A 25,424-nucleotide genomic window follows, 5' to 3' on the forward strand; every position below is an offset into this window, starting at 1 on the left:
TATGAAGAAAATTTAAAAATTCATACTGTAATTAACAAAAATCCATTTTGCAACTATTCAAACATTCTATAATCAGTTGATATGCCAGATCTTCTTCTTCTTCTGTAAAATATGTCTAGCCCATCTGACGGGATTTATTCAAATTATAATATTAAAGTTTCTGTTGGTTTTTTTTCGTTGTAAGAAAGTCTGTTGTTAGCGACTGTTTTTTGCTTTCTTGAGTTGTTTATACAAGGTGGCACAAAATACGAAGCACTTCAAAAAATAATTTTTTTATCTTATTAAGCTCCTCCTTCGACGCCGTCTTTATCTCGTCAATCGTAGGGTAACGTCATCCATTCATGGGCCAGTTTCGTGATCAAGAAAAAGTCACAGGGGCCAGATTTGGGAAATATGGTGGTTGTGGCATCATTAGTGTCTTGTTTATGGCCAAAAAGTCGCGCACAATCAACGATGTGTGAGGAGAGGCTCATGGTGATGCAAGAGCCAATTTTTGTTCTTCCACAAACCCGGGTGTTTCTGTGTAATATGGCGGATTCCTTAGCGCAAATTGCGCATAAATTGCAGGTAACATTGCCCTGTGACAAGAACTCATGATGCACAACGCCACTGCAATCGAAGAAAACGGTAAGCAAAACTTTTACATTCGACCGAACTTGGCGCGCTTTTTTCGGTCTTGGTTCATGCGTCAGCTTCCATTGAGATGATTGAGCGATTAGTCACAAGTTATGACCCTCTGGAGCAAATTTGGGTCGTCGCGTACGGAGTCCAACATCTCATTAGCAATGTTCATGCAATGCTGCTTTTGGTCGTAATTGAGCAGTTTTGGAACGAATTTTGCCGCGACCCGTCTCATGCCCAAGTCATTGAAAAAAATCGAATGGAACGTGCGAATCGATATGTCTAGGTCCTCAGCAACTTCTCTAACTGTGATTCTCTAACTGTGATACGATTGGCCAATACCATTTTCTTCACTTCATCAATTGTTTCGTCTGTTGTTGAAGTGCTCGGGCGTCCGGCGAGCTTTTGTGCCACCGATAAACTTTTATCATTTATATCGAAACGACTTTTTTCGGCCCGGTGTTGTGAAAAAAAAACTATTTTACCGATTCGTTTGAAATTTTATTATGTTGTTCGCAATTTATTTCAATGTTCATATTATTATTTCAATTATTTCGTATTTTTTTATTAAAACACTGAAAGCCGATTTTTAGGGAGCGAAATTCAAAATCGTGTCATTTTGCACAAGTTTTCTTTTTTTTATTCTAGTACGGGACTGAGCTACAGTCATACTGATTAATAATTTTTTTGGTTTTTGTGTTTCAGATAAATAGATGAGCCAAAATGGGCAACACCGTCCAGGCCGAATTTTTCGGGAAGGTCAACTTCAGCGCCATTTTTAAAATTATTAAAATTAAAAAAAAATTCATTTTTGTATGTAAAAGAAGTTAAATAAAAGGTCTAAAAAATTTAAATATCTTTTAAGAATTATTTTTTGTTTAGTAAAACATTAGAAAAATATTTTTTTGTTTTCGAAATTCGTGAAAGAACGCAAGTGTCTTGTAAAAAAATGTATTAGTGAACTGTGTTATTTCAAAACCATGTTAAAAAAGGACCTGTAAAAAGAGAGTTGGGTGTATTTTATACCTTCTAAATACAGGGTTTGATGGAAAAGTTTTTTTTTTTTTTTTTTTTTTTTTTTTTTTTTTTTTTGTATTCATTTTTATTGTAACTAGTTAACAAAAATAAACTAACGAACAATTTTCTTCGGTTTTTGTATAATACATACAATTAATATGATGGTGCTTTGCACAAAACTTGCAAAGGAGTTGATTACTGCACGAGGTGGTGCGGCTTTTTGCGTTTCAGCCTTACAAACCATTTATGTTGGTCAGTGAAGGCTGAGGCTTCGCTGTTGACATGATGAGATAGCCTATTTATATGAGATAGGGCATTTTTTTTAATTACGACGGCAACTGGTTCTATGCCGAGATCGCGTTCGAGATCGCTGATGCGTACATACCAGGGCGCGTTAGTTAGATTTTATTCTGGAACCTTTGAATTTGAAGTATGTTGCTGGAGCTTGAGCAACCCTATAGTTGTATCCCATACGTCCAAATTGGTTTTAGTATTTGCTTGTAGAGAAGTACTTTATTGTACATGGATAAAGCAGATGTTTTACCCATAAGCCAATACATGTTTCTGAGTTCTTCTCTTTTCTTCTTTACGTGAGAACTCCATCTCAGTTTAGTGTCAACAGTCATACCCAGGTATTTAGCCGTGTTATGATATGGGATTTGCACTCCATTTATATACAGTGGGAGATATCTGATTTTATTGTATGTAAAATCAATATGAACGGATTTGGATTCATTTAGTTTTATTCGCCAAGTAACTGTCCACTCATATATTCTGTTTAAATGTTTTTGAAGATTTGCAGTTGACTCAATTTGTGTATTTCCAACTGACAAGATAGCGGTGTCGTCTGCAAACGTTGCTATGACGCAGTTCTGATTGGTAGGCAAATCGGATGTGAAAACTAGATAAAGGATGGGCCCCAGAACGCTACCCTGTCGGACACCAGCTTTAATTTCTTTCTGGTCAGAATACGTGTCGTCGTATTTAATTCGAAAGAAACGATCGGATAGATAGGATTTTAAAATGCTATAATATTGAATTGGTAATAGCTATCTTATTTTGTTGAGAAGGCCATCGTGACATACCTTATCGAAAGCTTTAGATACATCTAGGAAGACAGCTGAGCACACTTTTTTCTTTTCGAAGGCATTTTCTATAACTTGAGTTAGCCTGTGAACTTGATCGATTGTCGAATGTTTTGGGCGAAAGCCAAATTGATGCGCTGGTATCAGATTCCTCTGTTCAATAATATTGTTAAGGCGTTTGGCAAGTAGTTTTTCCAATAGTTTTGACAAAATGGGTAGGCCGATATGAGACGTCGTGTGCTGGCTTTCCTGGCTTGTTGACCATGATCATCTCGGCAGTTTTCCAGTATATAGGGATGTGTTTCTATCTGAAGATAGCATTCATAATTTTGGTTAATTTAATTAGAGTAATTGGTGGGAGTTGTTTTAAGATTTCCCCGGTGATGAGGTCAAAGCCAGGTGCCTTTTTGGATTTTATTTTTTTTATTTCATCACATAGTTCAGAATCCATTACTGGAGGAATTTCGTCGTGATCGTTCAAGTAACATGATTCCATTTCAGCCGCTCTTGATACGTCGTATGGCTTGAAGATATTTTCAAGGTATTCAGAGAAGGTATTAGCTTTCTCTAAACTGGTTTTTGCCCATGTGGTATCTGTTTTTCTTATTGGTGGATATTGTATAGCTGGTTGTGAAAATCTTTTCACGCATTTCCAAAGTGAGTAATCGGTGCTGTGTTCATTTGTTAGCCTTTTTAGGTAGTCACTATGAGAGCGGTTTTTAAAAGCCTTTATCTTTTTAGAGAGTTCTTTTGTTATTTTATTTAAAGTTTTTTTATCAGGTGGGGATCTGGATTGCTGCCATCGTCGGCGTGCTTTGCGTTTTTCTCTAACCATTTCTTTTATTTTTCTAGTGTACTTATGTCCCGCTGAGATAGTTCTTGTAGCTGGGGTACTGCGCCACGCTGCGCGTTGTATGCTGTTTGACAAGTTCAATACTTCATCGTCAAGAGCCTCATTACTATTTATTTCTGGATTGTCTTTATCATCCGACAGTATCTTTCTAAAGTAATCCCAGTCAGTGTGTTTATTCGTTAGTGTCAATTGTGGTTCCTTGGTAATTAGACTTTTATGTATTGTTAAGTATATTGGAGAATGGTCCGAGTTTAAATCTAGTCCACTTTCTATGCGCATATATTTTGAAGAAAAATTTCTGGTTATGAAGAAGTCTATAAGATCAGGAATCTTCTGTAGATCTGTTGGCCAATACGTTGGTGCTCCAGTAGAAAGTGTGCTGCATCCAGTACTTTGGAGCACCTTGTATAATTCTCTGCCTTTTGTTGTGATAATTCTCGACCCCCAATGGGTATGCTTAGCGTTAAAATCCCCGCCCATTATGAATCCATGTTTATGGTTATTGATTAGCCGCAGGTATTGATCACATGTGATCTTATGTCTGGGAGGGCTATAAACTGCTGTAAGTGATAAATTTTTACCGCAATTAATCGAAATGGTTATCACTTGAAATTCATTTGTAGAGAGTCTACCGTCTTCAAAATGTTTTATGCTTTTTTTTATAATGATTGCAGCACCTCCACGTGCGCAGTTATTTGGATGTATTGTATGGTATGTCACAAAATTTGGTAAACTAAAATATGATTCCTTGGTAAAATGAGTTTCCGAAATCAAACAGATGTCGATTTTTTCAGAATTGAGGATTATTTCAAGATCATTTTGATGATTCATTAAGCCATTTGCATTCCATAGCATAATTTTAAAAAGATTGAAAAGTAACGAAACTTCCCGCGCGGAGCGACTGCCAAGCGATCAACCGAATCGGCTGGTGGGGGAAAATGATCGTTGGATCTTCCCCTTCCACTAGAAACTGGTCCCAGTTCGCTGACAACAGCGGTGCAGTCAACATCGCTCCGCGCGTGAAAGCTCTTTTAAAAGTGTGTGGCGAAAATGCAGCGATCGTTGGAACAACTTTACTCGATAAAATTTTGCGTAAAGCTAAACAAAACGAGTACCGAAACCATTGGGCTACTCAAGGAGGCTTACGAAGACCAATATTTGTCCAGTGCCCAGGTAAAACGGTGGCACAAGTCGTTCAAGGAAGGCCGGGAGGACGTCGAAGACGAACAGCGATCTGGAAGGCCTTCGACGTTTGTGATGAGGGTTCCGGTGCTTCCCCACCCTCCCTACAGCCCAGACCTGTCCTCTCCGGACTTCTTCTTGTTCCCGCGCCTGAAAAGAAAGCTGAAGGGGAGGCGTTTCGACTCCATCGAAGCGATCCAAAAAACTGTGACAGCCGAATTGAACGCGATTCCGGCGGATGAGTTTAAAAAATGTTTCCTGCAGTGGAAGGACCGCTACCAGTGGTGTATTCACGATCAAAAGTCCTATTTTGAAGAATATTAGTTGTATCAGCCAAAAGGTTTAATAAAACTGCTAACCTAATTTACTTCATAGTATCATTTTTAACTATACGAGTATATAATTTTCATATTGCTTGTTTAAAGAGTATTTAGAATTCAGAATTGTGACCTGAAAAACCTATTAGGGATTCAGATAATTTCTCTGAGTTCAACTTTCTCAATAAATGTTAGTATTTTTCATATTCTGTTGAGTTTTATTTCCTCCTCTGGTGAAGTATGTTTCCTTAGGTATTTATCCCGCTTATGCATCAATGCAGACCACGCAGCAAGACGTTGACAGCGACTTCTCTTCTCCCGCTGTCTTTGCCGCTACGTTATCAGATATTTTGATCGAAGTTGCCTTGATTGCTGCCTTCTTCTTTAGTTGAGCCTTTTGCAATTTTTTTGGATGTTGGATAGGAGTCGTGCCAAATCTGTAGGATATATGATACTACTTCTTGATTGCTTTTATTGACAGGTCGTTGATTTTGATTGTTCATAGTTTTCCAGTTTTCACCTCCTTGCTGCTGTTCACTTTTCACAGACGTGCACACAGATGCCTGTTCAGGGTGGTGATGGAATCCAGAAGCTTCTTTGTTTCAATGACAGCTGCTTGTGATAGTCCCGCAATCACTAAGTGCACACTCTGGGTATTGTCCCCAGTTCATGTGAGTTGTGAACAACACCAGAACACAACCACAATTTTTACAATTTATCTTTGTACTGCAGTTTTATAGTCCAGTGAATTTTAATATAAAAAAGTGGAAGTTTCATGTGATTATTTTCTTTCGCGGAGGTGTCAAACCTTCTTTTTTCATACAAGGTACATTTTGTTTATTGCAAATTTTTTTCATACCAATTAAAAACCTTGCGAAAATCTCGCTAACAGAAAACTCGTGCGTAACGATGTGTACTGGAGTGTACTACTCAACCGGTTTAATTTTCCCTTAAAAAAAATATATACAAATTTCGTAATATAGATGATAGAATTTTAATCCTAGAAAATCTTAAAAATTTGTTTAAATTCACGCTCAAAAAATAGCTTCCAGGTCTTATAAACTGGACCTATGTATAACTTTTTAAGCACGCGGCTGTATATATGTACATATATGTGTATATGTATATACATTAAGCACAACTTTATCTCACGACAAAGCGGCTTTTAACTTAAACTTAAGAAACCTAATTTAATGCTGAAAGTGCAACTTTAGCGCCAGCACTTACCTGCTCTACCCACACGTTCGTCGTCATGATTTGATTTTTTAAATTCTGTAAAGAGAAGAAACCCAAAAGTAATTGTAAGTTAGTGAGATATTTAGCTTTAGGTGAGAGTGAGATCAATATATTTACAGATTGATAGGAAGAAAGAGCTCCCTCTTTCACTAAATTTCGTCCAAATGCTTCTTAATTGAAAACTGAAAGAAAATGCATTGAATGCATTACACGTATAAAAAAGACTTACTGCAAAGACAAATGAAGTTTAGTAAAGGCAGAGACCACAACCCTTTATGCACAATAGATTCACAATTTATAGCTTTGAATCAAGTTAACCCTCGAAACAAAACAAATAAAAATAAGAATACAAATAAGAAAATTAATTCATAACAAATTAATAACAAATTAATAACGAAAACGATGTTGTCATTGAAACTGATATTCCAAGCTATTAGTGCATACAATTTAAAAGACAAACAAAAAACTAACTTTTAATTTTATTTTTATTTTAAGACATGAAAGGCGTTACAATACTTTTCAATTTTTAAAATTGATTTTCAGTATTTTCATTATCGCTTTCATCGACCCTGCTTTCATCGTCATTAGACGTTTTCAATTATTTGGATCGTTGTACCTACTCAAATGTCAGATATCTGTATTTAGATTTTGCAATGCCAATGCCTTTTAGCGGAATGTAGAAATATCTAAGAAATGGAGGGTGTAGTCCGAAGAAATGCCATGTTTTGTTATTTTGAAAGCAGTAAACTTTCTAATACTCAACGCGTTGTTTCCATTTACTTTCAACCATTTGTTTCTTTTAAGCTGAATTGAATATTTTGTAATACCAGGTTATCCTTGAATTCATTGCGTTTTGTAGAGAATTTACATAAGTCATCGATAATTTGAATAGTTGGTAAAAAAATGTGAACCCTATGTTTCGTCAATGTTATGCATAATTGTTTTGGCGGCAAAGCTTTTCGAATTACTAACACAAATACCGAACATGTTTCCAATGTATGAAAATTTAAGTGGTTTTTTTGCAGTTCTATTGAATAAAACGATTTTTATAAAGAAAGAAGTCTTTTGGATTATAAATTTAAAGAAATTATTTAGTAAAAACGATGCCATAATAGACAGCATACGTCAGGAAGCTGAATAGAACATCCGAAATTGCTTCTAACAAACCATTAACAGGCAAAAGTACCAGGACGTTCAATAATGTGTGTGACAAACACATAGATGGCGGCACTAGTACTAAATCAATATTTTTTTCGAAAGTTGGCAACCTTTTTAGGCTTACTGTCAAAATCATATGTTAATCCGACCATTTGTTTGTAAGTTACAGTGCTTTAAGTGACGCTACTTTTGAGTTTTTAAAAAAATGAATTCAAAGCAATTCCGTGTGCTGATTTATCACTGTTTTTTAATGAAAAAAAAAAAAATACTGTTCAGTGCCAGGAATGGCTTGAAAAACATTATTCGGACTCTGCTCCATCAAAAAGAAGCATTTGTTATTAGTATGCCGAATTCAAACGTGGTCGTACAGACACCGATGACATTCCATCTAGTCTACATTCCGGAAAACGTTGAAAAAACACTGAAAATCATTATGTCGAACCGTAAAGTGAAAGTAAGGGAGATTGCTGACATTCTAAAGATATCAGCAGGCAGTGTACGCACCATAATACACGAACATTTGGGTATGAAAAAGGTGTTTTCCAAATGGGTGCCGCGTTTGCTCACACCGGAGCAAAAACAACAACGAATCGATGATTCAAAGAGATGTTTGGACATGTTTACGCGCAATAAGTCGGTACATCACAACATGGATCCACCATTTCATTCCAGAGTCAAATCGGCAGTCTGCTGAGTGGCATGCAGCCGGTGAAAGCCGCCCAAAGCGACCAAAGACGCAGCAGTCGGCTGGCAAGATTATGGCGTCTGTATTTTGGGATGCGCATGGAATAATATTCATCGACTATCTCCAGAAGGGGCAGACCATCAACAGCGACTATTATATAGCGTTACTGGAGCGTTTGAAAGACGAAATCGCAAAGAAACGGCCTCATATGGCGAAGAAAAAAGTGTTGTTCCACCAAGACAATGCACCGTGTCACAAATCAATGAAAACGATGGCAAAATTGAACGAATTGGGCTTCGAATTGCTTCCCCATCCACCGTATTCTCCAGATTTGGCTCCCAGCGACTACTGGCTCTTCGCAGACCTCAAGAAGATGCTCCGTGGTAAGAGATTTGGCTCAAATGATGAAGTAATCGCCGAAACTGAGGCCTATTTTGAAGGCAAAGAAAAATCGTTTTACAAAGGCGGTATCAAAAGATTGGAAAAGCGTTGGAATGATTGTATCTCCCTAAAAGGGGACTATGTTGATGAATAAAAACGAATTTTGGCAAAAAAATTTATAAAAAAATGTAAATGTAAATGCAAAATATTATATACAAAATCCGTATATACAAAAAGCCTTAAGTACTACAGATAATAGGCTATACACGAAATTAGACTGGTCGAAAGATCTAGGTTATTTAAAAAAATATGACACAGAGTCAAGCATGTACATATCGAGAGCTAGAAGTGACACGGTAGTTTTAAATACCAACAGATTTGACACAGAAAATAAAAGTTGCTCAATGCGTTATTTAGGTGGGCTTGAAAATGAAGCACATTTCCTGGCACGCTGCCCAATATAAATATAAAATAAAGAAAAGTATTTTTTTCGGAAAATTTACATAAAATGATTCACAACTGATTGGGTTACTGAATGGTTTCTAAATATGCCTGTAGATGAAGAGACTACTTAATAAACTCGGATTTCATGTGCGAGCATATGCGGATGATGTCTGTGCGCTAACATCGGATGAATCACTACGAAGGCTTTGCATGAAAGTGCGGAGAATTCTGGATGACTGCAGGTGAAAGGCTTATCAGATCAATCATCCCTTATGCCCCTGTGGTTTAGTGGGGACGGACTATGGTTAAGTTCACACTTCGGGAACTGTACAGGCTGCAAAGGAGTGCAATGTGTAGACGCCATAAATATGCTTTCTGGCACGAAGACGGAACTTCGGAACACAGAGAGATCTTTAAAATGCTATCTGAGCATTAAACACTTTTTTTTGGCACCTAAAGACGATCTGATACCCATCGTTTCATTTGAAAGAAAATTTGATGACAAATTTTCAAGCCTGAGCAATGGAGTAATCCAGAGTGTATTCAAAGGGGTTTGACGGATAATTCCTTTACCGATGGGTCGAAGAATGAAAAAGGTTCTGGAGCCGGATGGTACTTAAACGATAATTTATTTTATTTATTTATTTATAACAAATTATACAATAATAAATTACAGTATAAATTAAGAAAAGCGACACTAGCTACGAGGCTTTCAGTCGTCTTTTTAATAGAAAAATTGTTAATTTATTTAAGTGGGATGAAATGAAATGTAAAAATTATACTGATTAAAACTAAGCGGTTATTGTTATAGAAGAATAAAATAAAATAATACTTTAATCTACGCTAAATTAAATTTAAGATATCCTGGTTCCTTAAGAAATTGTATATTGTCACGATATTGTCATAGCTAGGTGTAGATAATGCTCTACTTAGGTTAATGTTGTCAGCGGTTTCGTACTCCTTCGTTACTGGACATTGGTTAATAAAGTGCTCCACTGTGTTTGGACCGCCGCACAAAGGGCAGCAGGACGGACTTTTCCTGGTTAGGAGGTGTGAGTGGGTAAAAATTGTATGACCCAGTCTTAGACGAGTATACGGCTTCAAGAAATTAGAGGTCAGACTCACCGGATAGGATGGCGTTAGTCTCTTTGGATTTAATCTATAATAGTGATGTCCTTGCGTTGTCCAGTCTGCTAAATCGACATTACGTCTTTCTTTCTTTATGGCGTTAAACAGGTCCGTTTTGCTTATAACTTTAAGCATAAGTGTAGGAGATTTCTTGACATTTTTAGCAGTCGTATCAGCTGCTTCATTTCCTGAGATTCCAGCATGACCGGGTATCCACATTAGTTTGATTTTGTTTGGTGCTGCAATAAGCGAGTTTCTAATCGATGAAATAATTTTGTTCAAATTAGACGGTGATTTGATTGCTGTGATGCATGATTTGCTGTCAGAACAAATCATATATTTTCCTTTGTTTTTTTTTGCATATTCAACGGCTAGTTCGATTGCCAAGGCTTCAGCAGTGAATATTGTACACATTGGATAAAGAAGCCATTGTGATATTGCGGCTCCATCTTGGTTGATTACGGCCAGAGAGGTGTAGTCTGAAGTCTTCGATCCATCAGTGAAAATGAAGTTCCATCCAGATGTTCTATAACATTCAAATGTCTCCGAGAATGTAGCTCGATATACCGTGTTTGGTGTGTTTTGCTTAGACAAGCTAAGTAAGACGTCTTCAAATGATCTGGGGCTAATGAGCCAGGGAGGGAAAGTTTCAACGACTCTTTTCGCTCGGTAAAGAGTTATGAAATTCTCCTTGGCGAAAACGAGGGATCTTGATATGGATGATAGTATCCTCGGCTGCGTTTTTCGTAAAATTGCATTGTTGAAGATGTTTGTTAACGCCATATTTGTGGTGTCGAGTTGTTTTGCAAGAACACGAGATGTTGCATCAGTAACTCTATTGGGGATACTCGGTAAGCCGGCTTCTGCTAGTAGAAACTTTATTGGTGAAGTTGGAATAGCTCTAAGGCTTCGACGGATTGCTGCATGATAAGGCACTGAAATTTTGCAGATTAAAGATGTTGCACAGTGTCCGTAGATTGGCAAGGCGTAGTCTATTTTCGATAGAAGTAGTGCTCTGACAACATTAATTAGTGTCGTAGGATGTATATAACTATGCTTGCAGGACAAATACTTAATGATATTTAATCTATTTGCTAGGGAATTTCTAATATAATTACAATGCGGCTTAAAAGAGTACTTAGAGTCTATAATTAATCCTAGCAACATTAAGTTTTCTTTGGGTTGAATAGCATAGTTGTCTATTCTCAGTGCTATGTTGCACGGGCTCCTCTTTCGGCAGATATGTAAAAGATTAGTTTTCTCTAGAGAGAGTTTTACACCTGAAGTTATGGACCATAATGAAATATCGTTGAGAATATCAGTAAAGATATTTTCAACACTAGATATGTTATTGGCTTTTGTGTATATGAGTACGTCATCGGCATAGATTTGATGCTCTATGTTCTTGTAAAGTACATGTAATGTAGTGTACTTATAATGATAGTATCAGAGATCGTCATGCAAATGAGCGAAACAGGATCATCGAAATAAAAGAATTACTAATTCACGGAAGAGCTTTAGGGCAAACCTGCCGACTAAAGATTCCTTTAAAAATAAAAGAAGATTTTTAGAGTTAGGGCAAACGACTGCCTTCCAACTATTAGGAGTGAGCTGTGTGAGCTGCTAGAGCTGACTGAGCTGACTTCTGATAGAATGGCTTTATTTTTATACTTTCTTTTTGCCTTGTCATCAATATACATAATTACAATCAAACATTTGTTGCGAGTAACAAATCAATAACAAAGTTGTAAACACTTAAAAATACTATACAAATAAAATTCTGCTTAGGTTGACTTAAATTTTATTCGGGGTTAGCTTACTTCACAGTGAGTTATGGCTTTGCTTTGGAGTGGGGTATCGTGTGACAAAAGTGCATTTGGTGTGTGCCATGTGTTTACTTATGTTTCGGGTTTCAAAGAAAAGGGCAAAGAGTTTATGTTATTGAAATGAAAGAATTATGTCATTAAAGTGGAGTAAATTGAAATGAAAGAATTATGCCATTAAAATTGAAAGTAGAGTGAATTGAAGTGGTTTACTTAATTTGAGTTGGAGTATTAGGAATATTTGGAAGTGAAGTGGAGGTACTCTACATTCTTGTATTTGCATAGGAGATGGCTCAATTCATCAAAGGCGATGATAAAAAGGAAAGCAGAAAGAGGTGATCCTTGAGGGGTACCGTTTGATAAATTGCAGGTAGATGAGAGTGAGCCATTGACAGAGACTGAGAGTTTCCTGTTAGTAAGAAAAGATTTCAAGAAGCTTAGCATTTTAGGACCAACTTTCCATTTTTGTAATTGTTTTAAAACAACAGGAATTCCAATGCGGTCAAATGCTTTTTGGAAATCCAATGAGAGCAGGGATACATGGCTTTTACTAGACAGGGCGTTTGTTACAAAATTGTCAAGGGATAGCAAGGCATCAATTGTGCCATGTCCTTTTTGGTAAGCCACCTGACGCGAGCTGATGAGGTTATTTCTTTTGGCGTACCACGCAAGACGGCTGCCGATAATCTTTTCTAGAATTTTCCCTAGGCAACTTAAAAGGGAGATAGGGCGATAGCTACTAACATCAGTGGATGGTTTTCCAGATTTAAGTATTGGAACTATGTTTGATATTTTCCTGGACTGCGGATAAATGCCAGTGTCAAGAATATTGTTGTATAACTTTGTTAGTCGTACCTTGATTGAATTTGGGAGATTTTTGATTAATGGGTAAGAAATTTTGTCCAATCCAGGCGTTTTACCTTTTACTGAAGATAGAGCATATTCGAATTCTGATAACGAAATTTCGGATTCTATTAGTTTTGCAGATCGAGAGAGGTTATATGCTATTAAAGGGAAATTGCTTAGGGTTAATGCCTTGCTATTGCGCAATTGGGAGCTGAAATTTTCATCAGCACTGGCGTTAGCAAAGTGGTTTGCAAAGTAGTTCGAAATTTGATCGGGAGTGCCTAAAGTTCCCGCAGATGTGTTTAATTGGAAAATTAGCGTATTTTTTGGTCCACCGGACAGGATGTTAATATCATTCCATATTTTCTTTGGGGAGGAAGAAGGATTTATATTTGCTGTGAAGTTTTGGAAGCATTGTCGCTTCGCTTCTTTAGCCGTGCGGCGAAAGAGAGCATTCGATCTTTTGTAGGCTACTAAGTTTTCAAGCGTTGAGCGCTGCTTCTCTATTCGTGTTGACCGGAATATTGGTATTCGCCTTTTCACATAAATCCGAAAATTTGCTCCAGTCGGCATAGTCAGTTTTATAGATGCATTTTGGTTTAAATTTGGAACGAAGTTGCATGTTTACTTTGCAGACAATCGGGTAGTGATCGCTACCATGCAAGTCGTTTAACGTACTCCATGTGCAAAGTGGGACAAGAGATGCCGAACAGAGGGTGAGGTCGAGATGCGAAAACGTACCATGGGTTGAAAAGTGTGTTGCACTGCCATTGTTGAGGCATACCAGATCCGATGTTATCAAAGCATCTTCAAGGTGTTTTCCTCTATTGTTTGTCATGGGAGGTATATAAGCACATATTATATTTAATTTAAAATTTAAGTCAATTTCAATACCAATTGCTGATATTGTAGATTGAATGGCGATTCTCTTAAATTGTAAGCTTTTTTTAATCAATATTGCAACGCCTTGCTTGCTTGAGGTTATTAAAGGCAAGTTGTGGAATATGCTAAAATAGCGTTTGGTGTGGAAAGCGTTAACGTTGTAAGCTAAATGGGTTTCATTGAGTAGGATTATTGAAGGGGATAGGGACTGCACCAAGAGCTGAAGCTCATGGTAGTTATTATAAAAACCGTTCATGTTCCACTGTAAAATTGAGAACATAATATGTTAATATAGTAAATTGGAAGAAAGAGTTTAAATTTGATATTTTGTGCGTGTTTGTGCTGTTAATGTTTATACGTATTCTTAGTTGGTTTGTTTAGTTAATCATCATCAGATGACATTACGGCGAAGTCACCGTGTGTCATTACTGTATCATCCGTGTGCGGAAGAGAAAAGTTATCAGAATAGGAAGTTATTCGATTTTTGTTGCTGTTGCTTGGGAGATCAATAGAGAGATCTGTAGCTGAATCAAAGCTAGTGTTGTTGAGTGAGTGAAAGTGAGGGTGATGGTGTTGCGTGAGAGCGTAATAGCTCTGTTCGTGCATGTCAGAGTACACAGGCGTGCTGAGAGTGTTGGAGTAAGAGTCGGGAATTGGAGTGGTTGATTCATTGATTATTGTAGTGGGTGTGATAGTGTGAGTTTGAGTATTATTTTTAGATAGTTCTTGATTGTTGGGAGAGTTTGAGCAAGTAGATGAATAGTTGGTAGATGTGTCATTTAGAGGTGAGTTATCGTGTTGGGTTTCTTGTATATTTTGCTTGTTTGTGGAGCGAGAGAGAGTGGATGCAAAGGAAGGGGCATTTTCAGGCAGGGAAACTGTTGAATTATATATTTTGATTGCTTCGCGCATTGTGCATTTTTTTTGTTGTTTTTATCGTTTGTATTTGCTTAGCTTGGTTGTACTTAGGGCATTTGTTTGAAGAGGCTGGGTGATCTGCAAAGCAGTTAGCGCAAAGAGTACGTGTGCATGTTTTGGGGTTGTGGGGGGGGAGATTGCAATTATTGCAAGCTGCTTTGCCTTTACAATGTTTGATGGTATGCTCAAGCAACTGACAATTTTTGCAGCGCATGGGGTTGGGTATGTATTGTCTGACGTTTACCTTGCGCCAGGCGATATCGAGTTGTCCAGGTAAATTGTATAGGTCAAATGTTAGCAACACAACTTCGGTTGGAGTAGGTTGATTACTTTCATTTTTCCTCTGAAACTTGTAGGCAGCAACTACGCCTTGTGAACCTAGCTCACTCACGATTTCAGTTTCACTGACGTTGTTCAAGAAAGGGGCAAACACTGTACCTTTGGTGAAGTTCAAATTATCATGATATTTGGCTTTTATGCTACAAATACCCGGGAGTTGTTTTAAAGCAATGAAGCGTTCCGCTATTTTTTTATTCTTCACTAGCAACAAAATCTTACCATCACGAAGCTCATTCACTGTATTGGTTTCGCTACTGACTGCACATATGGCTTTATGTACAGCAAAGCAGGAAAATTGTGAATTTGGTTTATTTTGCTCGGTCGACTCAATAGTAATGTATTTGGGGTCACTAGTATTTTTTATTACTGTTGGTAAAACTGGGAAGTCAAAGATATCAGTAATGTCTATTTTCTGTTTGATTTGCTTTTGTTTTTTCTTTTTTATTTTGGAACTATCGGCCAGCATTGCAAACCGATTAGTCCCTAGAGTCCCATGGGAAGGGGGCCCGGGGGCCATAGTTGCACAATAACTGGAAACGATTGGCTTTAAAGTTTAATTTATTACACTTTCTAAATGAAATTAATATGCAGTGATACAAACACAGTACTGGCAAAGCACGTGGATTACACCTGAAATGGCTAGAGAGCACAGAGCACACGAAAGAAAGGCAACCGCTCGCTTTGAGTGACAGTCGGAGACTGTTAAACGATAATAATAAGTATCGTAACACTATGGGAGAAATGACAACTGTTTTCGAAACGGAAATTTTCGCCATTCTGAAAGTAGCAAAATGGATAATGGAGAGGAGGTAGAGCGGAAAACAGGTTGGAGTTTTCACTAACAGTCAGGCTGCACTGAAGGCCCTCTTCTTCTTTCATAGCGTTACAACGCGGGGTGCGTCAAAGCTTCCTTCAAAATGCGCCTCCAAAGCGGTCTATCAGCTTCTTAAGATCGTGTTCCACTGCGTCTATCCAACGGTTCCTCGGTCTGCCTTTGGCTTCACGCCCATTGGCTTTCCTGTCAAGGCTTTCTTCACGGTACAGTCAACAGGCATACGGATCACATGACCTCGCCATCTTATGCGCTGCGCTTTAACAAAACACACAGCTGTCTCGTTCGAAGTTAGATCGTTCAGTTCCGAGTTCAATCGGATTCTGTAGGTACCATCATCCATTCTTATTGGGCCAAAGATGTTTATTAAAATTTTTCTTTCCATGCGAGCAATCTGAGCACAATCATCAACCTTAAGGGTCCATACCTCACAACCATATGCTAGGATTGGTCGAATAAGAGGCTTGTACATAGTGAACTTTGTAGCTTTAGACAAAAGTCGGGACTTGAACAAGTTAAGGTGGGCGTAATACGCTTTGCTGGCGGCGTTGATGCAATCCCTGACGGCGGAAGTTGAATCACCGCTATATACGAACATAACTCCTAGGTACTTAAAATGCTGCACTGCTTCAAAAGTATAGGCTCCCACATGGATATTTGGCATCTGTGCAGGCCGCCTCGATTTCAACATATATATGGTTTTGCCCTCGTTAACAAAAAGGGCAATATCGTTCGCAATTTCTTTAAGTCATTCCTATTTCTTGAAAGAATAGCGATGCCATTAGCATAAGCACATATAACCCAAACATTTAGTTATCAAGGTAATATCTGAGCACTGAGTATTTTCTTTGTGAGAGACCTGCATTTGCTAGAGTAAGGCTGCAAACTTTGTGTTCCGATGTCACGAGCATCAGTAAAATTCGTTCTCTCAAACTGGAGGATATTTTCAGATTTACCAAAGAATATGGAACATTCTTACAAATCCTATACTCTTTTATTCTACTCTATATTTTTCTTCCTGTTACTTTCCTGCTTTCCTCCTTGACTATATACGTTTCCACTTTCCAGAGCTTTAAATATAATATAATCAGGTTTTTATCGTGAGTGTTTTAGAAGTTACCAAATATCTCGCTGCTTCTTGGCTCGACTTTTCAAATTTCAGTTTCACTACCATTGAATAAAATGGAATCTTTTGATTAAATTTTTCCTGCTTTTATTGCCTTGTACCAAATACCCGCTCTTTAATAACAAGATTTGGATGATATTTGTTTCACATCTGCCAAAAAAGCATTTCGAATATTAAAATCAAAATTCTCCGTTCCGCAATAGGATCGAGAGCTTCAAATGACTCGGTTCTTCGGGATATACAAAAACCTCAGTTTTAGCCATTGTAGGTACTTTCATTTTCTTGCAATTGAAAAATAACTTTTAGATTCGTTATAAGATTCAGACTTTTATTTGTATTCAACTGTCCAAAAAATCCTAATGCCTTTCGTCCTTTCCACCTTAAAAGTTTCAGGCGTCCATTACAAACTATCACACACATCGTAAATTGAATTTGAAGTATTTTCATAAAATTTGCGCTTGATAAATGTTTAAGTTTATTCGAAGTTACATAAAATCTTTCCTATTTTTTATTTAATTTCTCGCGATATTTTTTACTCCGCATAGCAATGGATGACATACTAACGGATAGTGTATTATTCTTTCTTACAGTTTCACGATATGTCTTATATTCGTCGACATTTGATAATTTTGCCATTTATTGTTATTATTTGTTTTATTTTTCTATATTTTGGGGCACGCTGAACGGGCGAGAAGATACATGCAGATTTTTCACTATACGTTTCCATACTAAGTAGATAGGCTGCCAGTTGCGGTCTCAGAGTCAACTCTGACAAAACGGAGTTGATGCTATTCACCAGAAAATACATGCCTCCACCTTTTAAGCTTTCAAGACTTAACAAGAAGTGGCTTACTCTCTCATCGGAAGTCAGGCATGTTGCTGTAATACTTGACTCCAAGCTCCACTGGAAGCTGCACATAGAAAATCGAGTTAAGAGGGCCAGTATAGCCTTCTACGCCTGTAAATCTATGTTCGACAAAAAATGGGGTTTCAAGCACGTGTCGTACTTTGGATGTACAACTTAGTGGTTCTGTCAATTTTGACAATCGGTTGCCTAGTTTCGTGCGGAGTTCTTCAGAAGGGCTGCAACACCACTAAACTATCACTGGTGCTTGTAGAACATGCCCCACTGCGGAGCTCAACGTTATTCTGCACTTACTTCCTGTGGATCTGCAGTTCAAATCCATTGCTGCTTAGAGTGCTATTAGATTGAAGGAGATTGGCTTTTGCAGACAACTTCCTGTAGGACATAGTAGCATCTTGAAGCAGATCTGCCCTTACTTCTCTGTTACTCGCACTGATCTCTCCATCCGCAAACTGTGCTTTGAGGGTTGTGCTAGGGCTATCTTTCCGAGCAGGCAAGATTGAAAGAGGGGAGAGTCGGTACGGATATAAATGCCTGTGTTTTCACTGATGGATCCAAAATGGAGTCTGGAATGGGAGTGGGGGCTTACTCTAAATCAGCCAGCATTTCGGTCTCCTTTAAACTGCCGGAAGCAAGCAGCGTTTTTCAAGCAGAGGTCTTCGCGATCCTACAGGCATGCGAATGCTTCGGGATCGCTGTTAGGAGGGAGACATTAATATTTTTTCCGATAGTCAAGGTGCGATCACGAATCTGTCGTCGCCGTATTGCAGCTCTCTTCTGGTGAACTCCTGTAAGGAGGAACTCAAACGTCTCGAACGTGTAGGAAACATTTCCCTTATCTGGGTTCCTGGGCACAGGAATTTTCGAAACAGTAAAATACTAAATAAAATAGTAAAATAAAAAATAGCTAAAAATACCGACTATGCTCCTCAATACATTCTGTGTTCTAATGCTCCATTTCTACTCTGCGTGTTCTAACATGCAAATTCTACACATTCAAAAATTCCGCCTTCCGAAATTCTTCATGGCCAAATAAAAATTGAATTTGCACATTCATCAGGTTTTGGTGTGTGATAAATTTATAGCATGCAAATGGAAATTGCTGGGAGAGTCAAACTTATGACGGAGGAACTGTCTGTCTTTTTAGGCAGTTGCACCTTCCTCATGGAAGGAATTGATACCTACTTTGAAAAATAGAGTTTTGAAAACAAATCTTAAAAATTGCGTTTATTTGCAGATATTTTTATTGGAGAACTTTCAAATTTTTCAGTGAGTATCTCATTCTTACTAGGGGCCAGATTGTCACTAGGCTGATTAATATTTCTTGGAAGTCTACTAATATTTAGATGAGTCGAAGGCTTTTTTTATAAATTGTAATTATCATCCAGATTGTAAAACTAACAAAAATGCGTGCGAAGTGATTTCATTGCTATCAAACTGTAATTTCAAAAACAAGAACAAGACAGCTATCACACAGAATTACGTGTAAGCAGGGCAACTGGCAGCAGCAATTGAGGGAGTGAACAACGTAATTCGCAATGACTTTATTTCCCCACCGAAAGGCAAGCTATGCTATACTTAAGATATAACTTACCCAAGGGAACCCAACCAATTTTTTTTCATTACCTTCAGCAATAATTTTATAATTTTAAGTGACATTATTTATCACTTTATTATTATCGAATATGCAAATGTTCAGTTTAACTAAAGAATACATCACTGTCTGCGCAATTTGGTGTCTGTTATTTATCGAATGATTTTTTTTTTTTTATGGAGATGGCACAAAGCTTTGAAAGCCGAAAAGTGTGGGACTTGCCTTTCGACTCACCCACTAAAAACCCACCCCAGCTCCGTTTCCCTCCCACTGCGGGACAACCGTTAGGCGTGACTTTGCGGGAGGGGGAGCGGCCTATTGCCAATTCTTGAAAATTTGCGCTGTGTTGTTCAGCGACGTCAACCGTCAAGTATCACTTGACGGGAAGGGGAACGGCCTATTGCCTCTTCATGAAGATCTGCGCTGTTGCTCAGCGCGACGCAGTTTGGAGATTACTATTTTTGCCATATTACATACAGCGGACCAATGTTCTTCTGCCTCTAACATAATATCGACTAGGTTATCAGCCGAAATTGGCTTCCCCACCCTAGTGCTTAATTCCTCCCTTTCGAACACAAATCGCGGACAGACAAAGAAAACATGTTCTGCGTCTTCTACAGCTGGTGCACAATGAGAACAGTACGGGTCGTCTTCGTGCTTAAACCTATATAGATAGGATTTAAAACACCCATGTCCCGTCAGTATTTGGGTCAGATGATAGTCTAACTGTCCATGCTTACGGCTAACCCATTTGGCTATTAAGGGAATCAGACGGTACGTCCAGCGTCCGTTCAGGGCCGAACTCCAACTTCCCTGCCATGAACGCAAGCTACGCTCTCCTGCTTCCTTGCGTATTGTTTGTCGTTCTGAAGTAGCTTTGTTTTGGTAAACTTCAGCGTACTCTTTTGCCATTAAATTTATTGGGAGTAGTCCTGCAATAACCATAATGGTGTCTTCTGATACCGTTCGAAACGCGCAGCACACTCTGAGGGCACTCAGTCGATACACTGATTTCATACAACTCACATATGAGCTGCAATTAGTTGCTTCCGCCCATGCTGGAGCTGCATACAGCAAAATCGATGAGACCACGGTATTAAGTAGTCTCCTACGGTTTTGCCTAGGGCCTCTACTGTTCATCATTATGCGCGTCAGTGCTGTTACTGCCTCTGCCGCTTTGCTGCCTGCGTATGATAGATGATCTCTGAAGTTCAACCTATGGTCGATTAATACGCCCAGGTATTTTATGAACGGTTTCGATCCTATGGTATTTTCGCCCACCATTATATTTGCCGACTCCACCTTCTTTATCGAATGAGTAAATAAATGTGTGCAAGTATGTAATTGAGTTGTGTGACATTTAAGGTTTTGACGAAAATCAACTCCTATGCCGGTGTTGTATTGTTGTTGATCTGTTTTTTTTTTTTAGTTAAAGTCAAAGCCTTTACAAATGAAATAATCGAATGCACTTACATATCTATAGTAGGGTCTAAGACTGAATAAATCACAAACGAGCGTCGAATGATGAGCGATGCATTGAAATTACGAAATAGTTTACTTCAACTGAAATTTGATAATCAAACTTAAGTAAAAGAGTTAAGTAAGAATATTGCTGAGAAAAATGCACAAATATTGAATTAAGGAAAACCGAGGAATAGAATGGGAAAAAATGAGAAAGAGATGTATGAGCAAAAAGTGTGCTACCGAAAGTTTTCCATTACAACTAAAATTCCTGAAAAATTGCATTTACAACTGCCTTGCTTTAGTTTTAGCTGGATAGTTTTGCAGGCAAACACATAGTTGAAGAAAAGTTTTCGAGTTTCAGCTAAGGGAAAGGAATTGATGGAAATATGAGCAAAAAATGCACGCGCAAGCTCACGTAGATATGTATGTAGTAGGTTTTGTGTGCGTCTTTTCATTTCAACAGTGAATTTTTCGTTATCATTATTTACTTACAACAATTTCAATTGTTTACTTCAATATTCAACTCCGGTTGCGTCATATCAATTTGGCTGTTGCAACTTAAGACATTCCGTAAACTTTCCAATATTTCCTTTATTTAACTACTAGCGCTTTTGCAGAAAGTTTATCTCATAAGTTTATTATTTTTTTTCTGCATTTGCTAGTACAAAAGTGCGCTACGCTGCCAGATTTGTATGACTTCATTTTTCAAACTTTCTTTGATGACGTAATGCAGTTAAAGTAAAGCGGCCGCCGAAACCGAATGAGTAGGTGCGCGACTACCATTCAGCAGTGCCCATTTTGGAAACTTCGGGAAAGAAATTCCAAATGATAGCAAAGTTTTTGCTAATACCGGTGGTCTCAGAGCAGGCAATGGCAAACCTCTGAACGTATTTCGCGCATGAAAAAGCTCCTCATAAAGAAAACCATCTCCCGCTTGGAGTTGGCTTCAAACCCCAATCGAATTACTCTATTGGGCTTATAAAGGGTTTTTCAATAAGGGTGGGTATGCATGCAGAATGTCAGTCGTGGCGTTTGCTGTGTGGCACGTAGCGCCATCCTGCTGGAACCACATGTCGTCTAGGTCCATATGGTTCAATATGGGCCATAAGAAATTGGAAGGGCCACCACGTCTACCGAAAAATGGGCGCAATGCGCGCAACATTTGCGTTAATGAACACTCATTTTGATAATAAAGTTTTATCATTTGAACGTGCTGTTCAATCGTGTAACTTGCCATGATGACTCGACATAAACAACTGAATAATAAACAAAAGATTTGACAGATGTCACTAAAACAAAATGGCTACCACAGGGCGCCAAAATCGACCCGCGCCAATTGAAAAACCCTTAATTTATATAATATTTTTGTTAGCGGTCGCATCACTGGGTGCATCCGCACAAGTTAATAATAAGAAATTTAGTTGTAGGCTATGTTAGGTTTGGTCCATAGCAATACCAGATCAGAACCAGAATTAAGTTGTGTATTTATACTATTTTTTATTTAAGCTACGATTAAACTAGTATTATATTAAAATTTTTTTTTTTCAAATTTTGTAAATGTTAATGAACTGAAGCTGTAAATAATGGAGTCAATACAAAAAAAGAGGAAACAGAATAAAAATAAACTTTTTTCTTTCTTCTGTTTTAAAAAATTGTTGTAAATATTTTAACTATTCCCTATGAAATAAAGTTTACGCAGTGGGTTCATCTATGTACGGGCTTCCTTCAAAATTAGAAAGTTCTTTAAGTGCGCAACTAAGTTCTTGCTGTTTTTTTTGACGAAAATACAATTTTATTCTAAAAAAATGGTTACATGAATCAGTGAATCATTGAAAGTATTGCCCATCGCTGGCTACTACTTTTACCCATCTTTCTGGTAGATCTTGTATACCGTCGCGGTAAAACTGTTCATCTTTTGAGGCTATCCACGGATCAAGCCATTTTTTGATGTTTTCATATGAACGGAACTGCTGGTCAGCTAGACCATGGGCCATCGATCGGAACAGGTGATAATCGGATAGCGCAATATCTGGAGAATATGGCGGGTGGGGTAGGATTTCCCATTTCAGTGTTTCCTGGTAGGTTTTAACGGGTTTGGCAACGTGAGGCCGAGCGTTGTCATGCTGTAGAATCACTTTTTCATACCTCTCCGCGTATTGCGGCCGCTTCGCGCACAGCTTCGGCTCAATCGCATCAATTGCAGTCGATACCGATCCCCAGTGGTTGTGCTTGTTTTTAGCAGTTCGTAATAAATACCACCAACTTGGTCCCACCAAATACATAGCATAACCTTCGAAGCGTGAATATTCGGCAGAGGAGATGGCGTAGAAGAATAACCGGGCAGTTTCCATGACTTTCTTTTCTTTGGATTGCTGTAATGAATCCATTTTTCATCACCCATCACAATGCGATGAAGAAAACCCTTCTTTTTTTGCCACTGGAGCAGTTGTTCATAGGCAAAAAATCGACGATCAACATCCCTTGGTTTTAATTCATAAAGAACCAAAGTCCCCTGTTTCTGAATCATTCCCAAAGCATGCAATCGCTTGGAAATGGCTTGGTGGGTAACTCTTAATACTGAAGCAAGCTCTTCTAGCGTTTGACACGGATCTTCATTGAGCAATGCCTCCAATTCAGCGTCTTCGAAGGTTTTTGGCCTTCCTTCACGCGGCGGTCGTCAACATTAATCACCGTTTTTGAAGCGATGGAACCAATCTCGGCACGTTGTTTCACTTAAAGTAGCATTTCCATAAACTTTTTGTAGCTCTCGATATGATTCAGCCGCCGTTTTTTCTTCGAATGAAAGAGGGACATCAACACTTCCCGCAAATGACGATTATTCGGCACAAAAACAGGCATTTTCACAAAACCAAAACAAAATCACTAATATGTCAAAGCAGTTTGTTTACCATATGTCTAAGCTCGGTTTATGACGTTTAAAAATCTATTGAAAAACAGCGAAACTTAGTTGCGCCCCTAATAAATCGAAAAGAAAATGAAAAACTGAATACAGAATTACCACCTAAAACCTATCAGAATTTATTTAATAAAATTTAATAAGGCATATTTTTTGAAACACTCAAACGGGGGAAAAATCAGAGTGGGTCATGTGAGAAAACTATTTGGTTTTCAGGCTCGATGGAGGGTTAAAATGTTCTACAAAAATATTTCCCAAACAATTTTATTAGCTTTTTTCTTTGGTAAAAACAATGTGTGATAACGGGAAAATGCACAAAATGAATATGTTTCTACGGCTATTCAAATCAATGTTGTCTTTTTTGGCTGATGCACAGTGTAATACTTAAATTACCCAAATGTATTCAGTTACAAAAACAACTTAAAAACAAGCGTGCAAGATTTCTTTGTTTTATTCCACAGCTACGCTTAATTTAGCAATATTGCTCAAGAGAAACTTTTTTCGCTAACTAATTGTGATGGTTTAAATGGATTTTTGGAAGATAGAAAGGCTACTTAAAATTTTTGCTATGCTTTTTGAAGTACAAACTACTACAAACTCTTTTTTAACCAAACTTTTAACAAATTCAATTCCTTCCTGAGATCATTTACCCTTAATAGCTTTTATCGTTTTATGGGTTTTTGACTATAAAAGTATGGCTTCGAAAGGAGGCAAAGTTTAATTAAGCAGACTAACACATTTCGAGTTGAATACAAACCAATAAGAAGAAGCATAATCATAAGTATGTCATAATCCTTTTCATTGCAATCAATCAATCAATTTAATGAGGCCGAAGCATTAGCGAATTTCATTATAGATAAATGGAAAAAGACATAAAAAATTAGAAAACGATAAAATGATGCCGACACGTCGAGGGAATATCGTTGCAGCAAAAAAAACAGAGATGCCAAAGTTGCTGAGCTTGATTAAATGGGCTGGAGTTAAGTGAAGTGGGTTGCATGAGTGAATGAGGCAGGTCAAATAGCAGTGAAAAAATTTAATTATCAGCAAAACTGATAATTATATTCCACACTGGTGTTGAATTCGTTATGTGTGTGAGTCCTGTGGGAGATGTGATCGAAATGAGCTGAAGCCAGTGAGCGAGTAATAAAATCCTACATAAATTGGGTTTCTCGTTAAGTCGATTTACTTTGGTTAGCTGGTTAGGAAAGACGCCTGCAGCAGCATTACTCAGTGCAAAACAGCAATAACAATATGTAGCTATGATGAAAAAGACTGCTTTAGATTTAGTACTTATACCATTAGCTAGCAACAACAATAAAAATGCCATTGAATACACACAGGGGAGCGATAAAATGAAAGCATTAATGGAAAAATAGCTAAAATTCCTACAAAAAGAAATGCCAACACGGAGAAAAGGTATGACAAAGTTTAAAGACGAAATCATCAATTTTCGATGAGCTGTTTTTATCAATTCAGCTGTGGTCTAATCATCTCCCATTTCAGTATGTCTGAGAACTTAAGCTTTCGTGAACGTCGTATCGTATGAGCAACCATTAATTAAAGCGTACATTTGAACAGTGTTTGCTAAGAGAAATCGCAAAAACAACCACTAATATCACCAACTCAACCCGGTTAAACAATGTGAGCCAGTCAGACTATTTTTTTGTTGCGCATTTGCAGAGCTTCACCGGAGAGCTGCACACCTGTC

At 37.9% G+C, this 25,424-nt stretch overlaps 1 protein-coding gene across 1 annotated transcript in view; it reads right to left on the reverse strand.

Annotated features, from left to right (window-relative positions):
- Positions 1–25,424, reverse strand: part of LOC129246953 (acetylcholine receptor subunit alpha-like 1) — a 194,107-nt gene that overhangs the window by 139,958 nt on the left and 28,725 nt on the right. The window contains exon 2 of the mRNA XM_054885724.1: positions 6,303–6,347. Coding sequence (XP_054741699.1) covers positions 6,303–6,347 — 45 coding nt within the window. The remainder of the gene's footprint in view (positions 1–6,302; positions 6,348–25,424) is intronic.

The sequence above is a fragment of the Anastrepha obliqua genome, chromosome 1 (genome assembly GCF_027943255.1).
Source record: "Anastrepha obliqua isolate idAnaObli1 chromosome 1, idAnaObli1_1.0, whole genome shotgun sequence".
NCBI lineage: Eukaryota > Metazoa > Arthropoda > Insecta > Diptera > Tephritidae > Anastrepha > Anastrepha obliqua.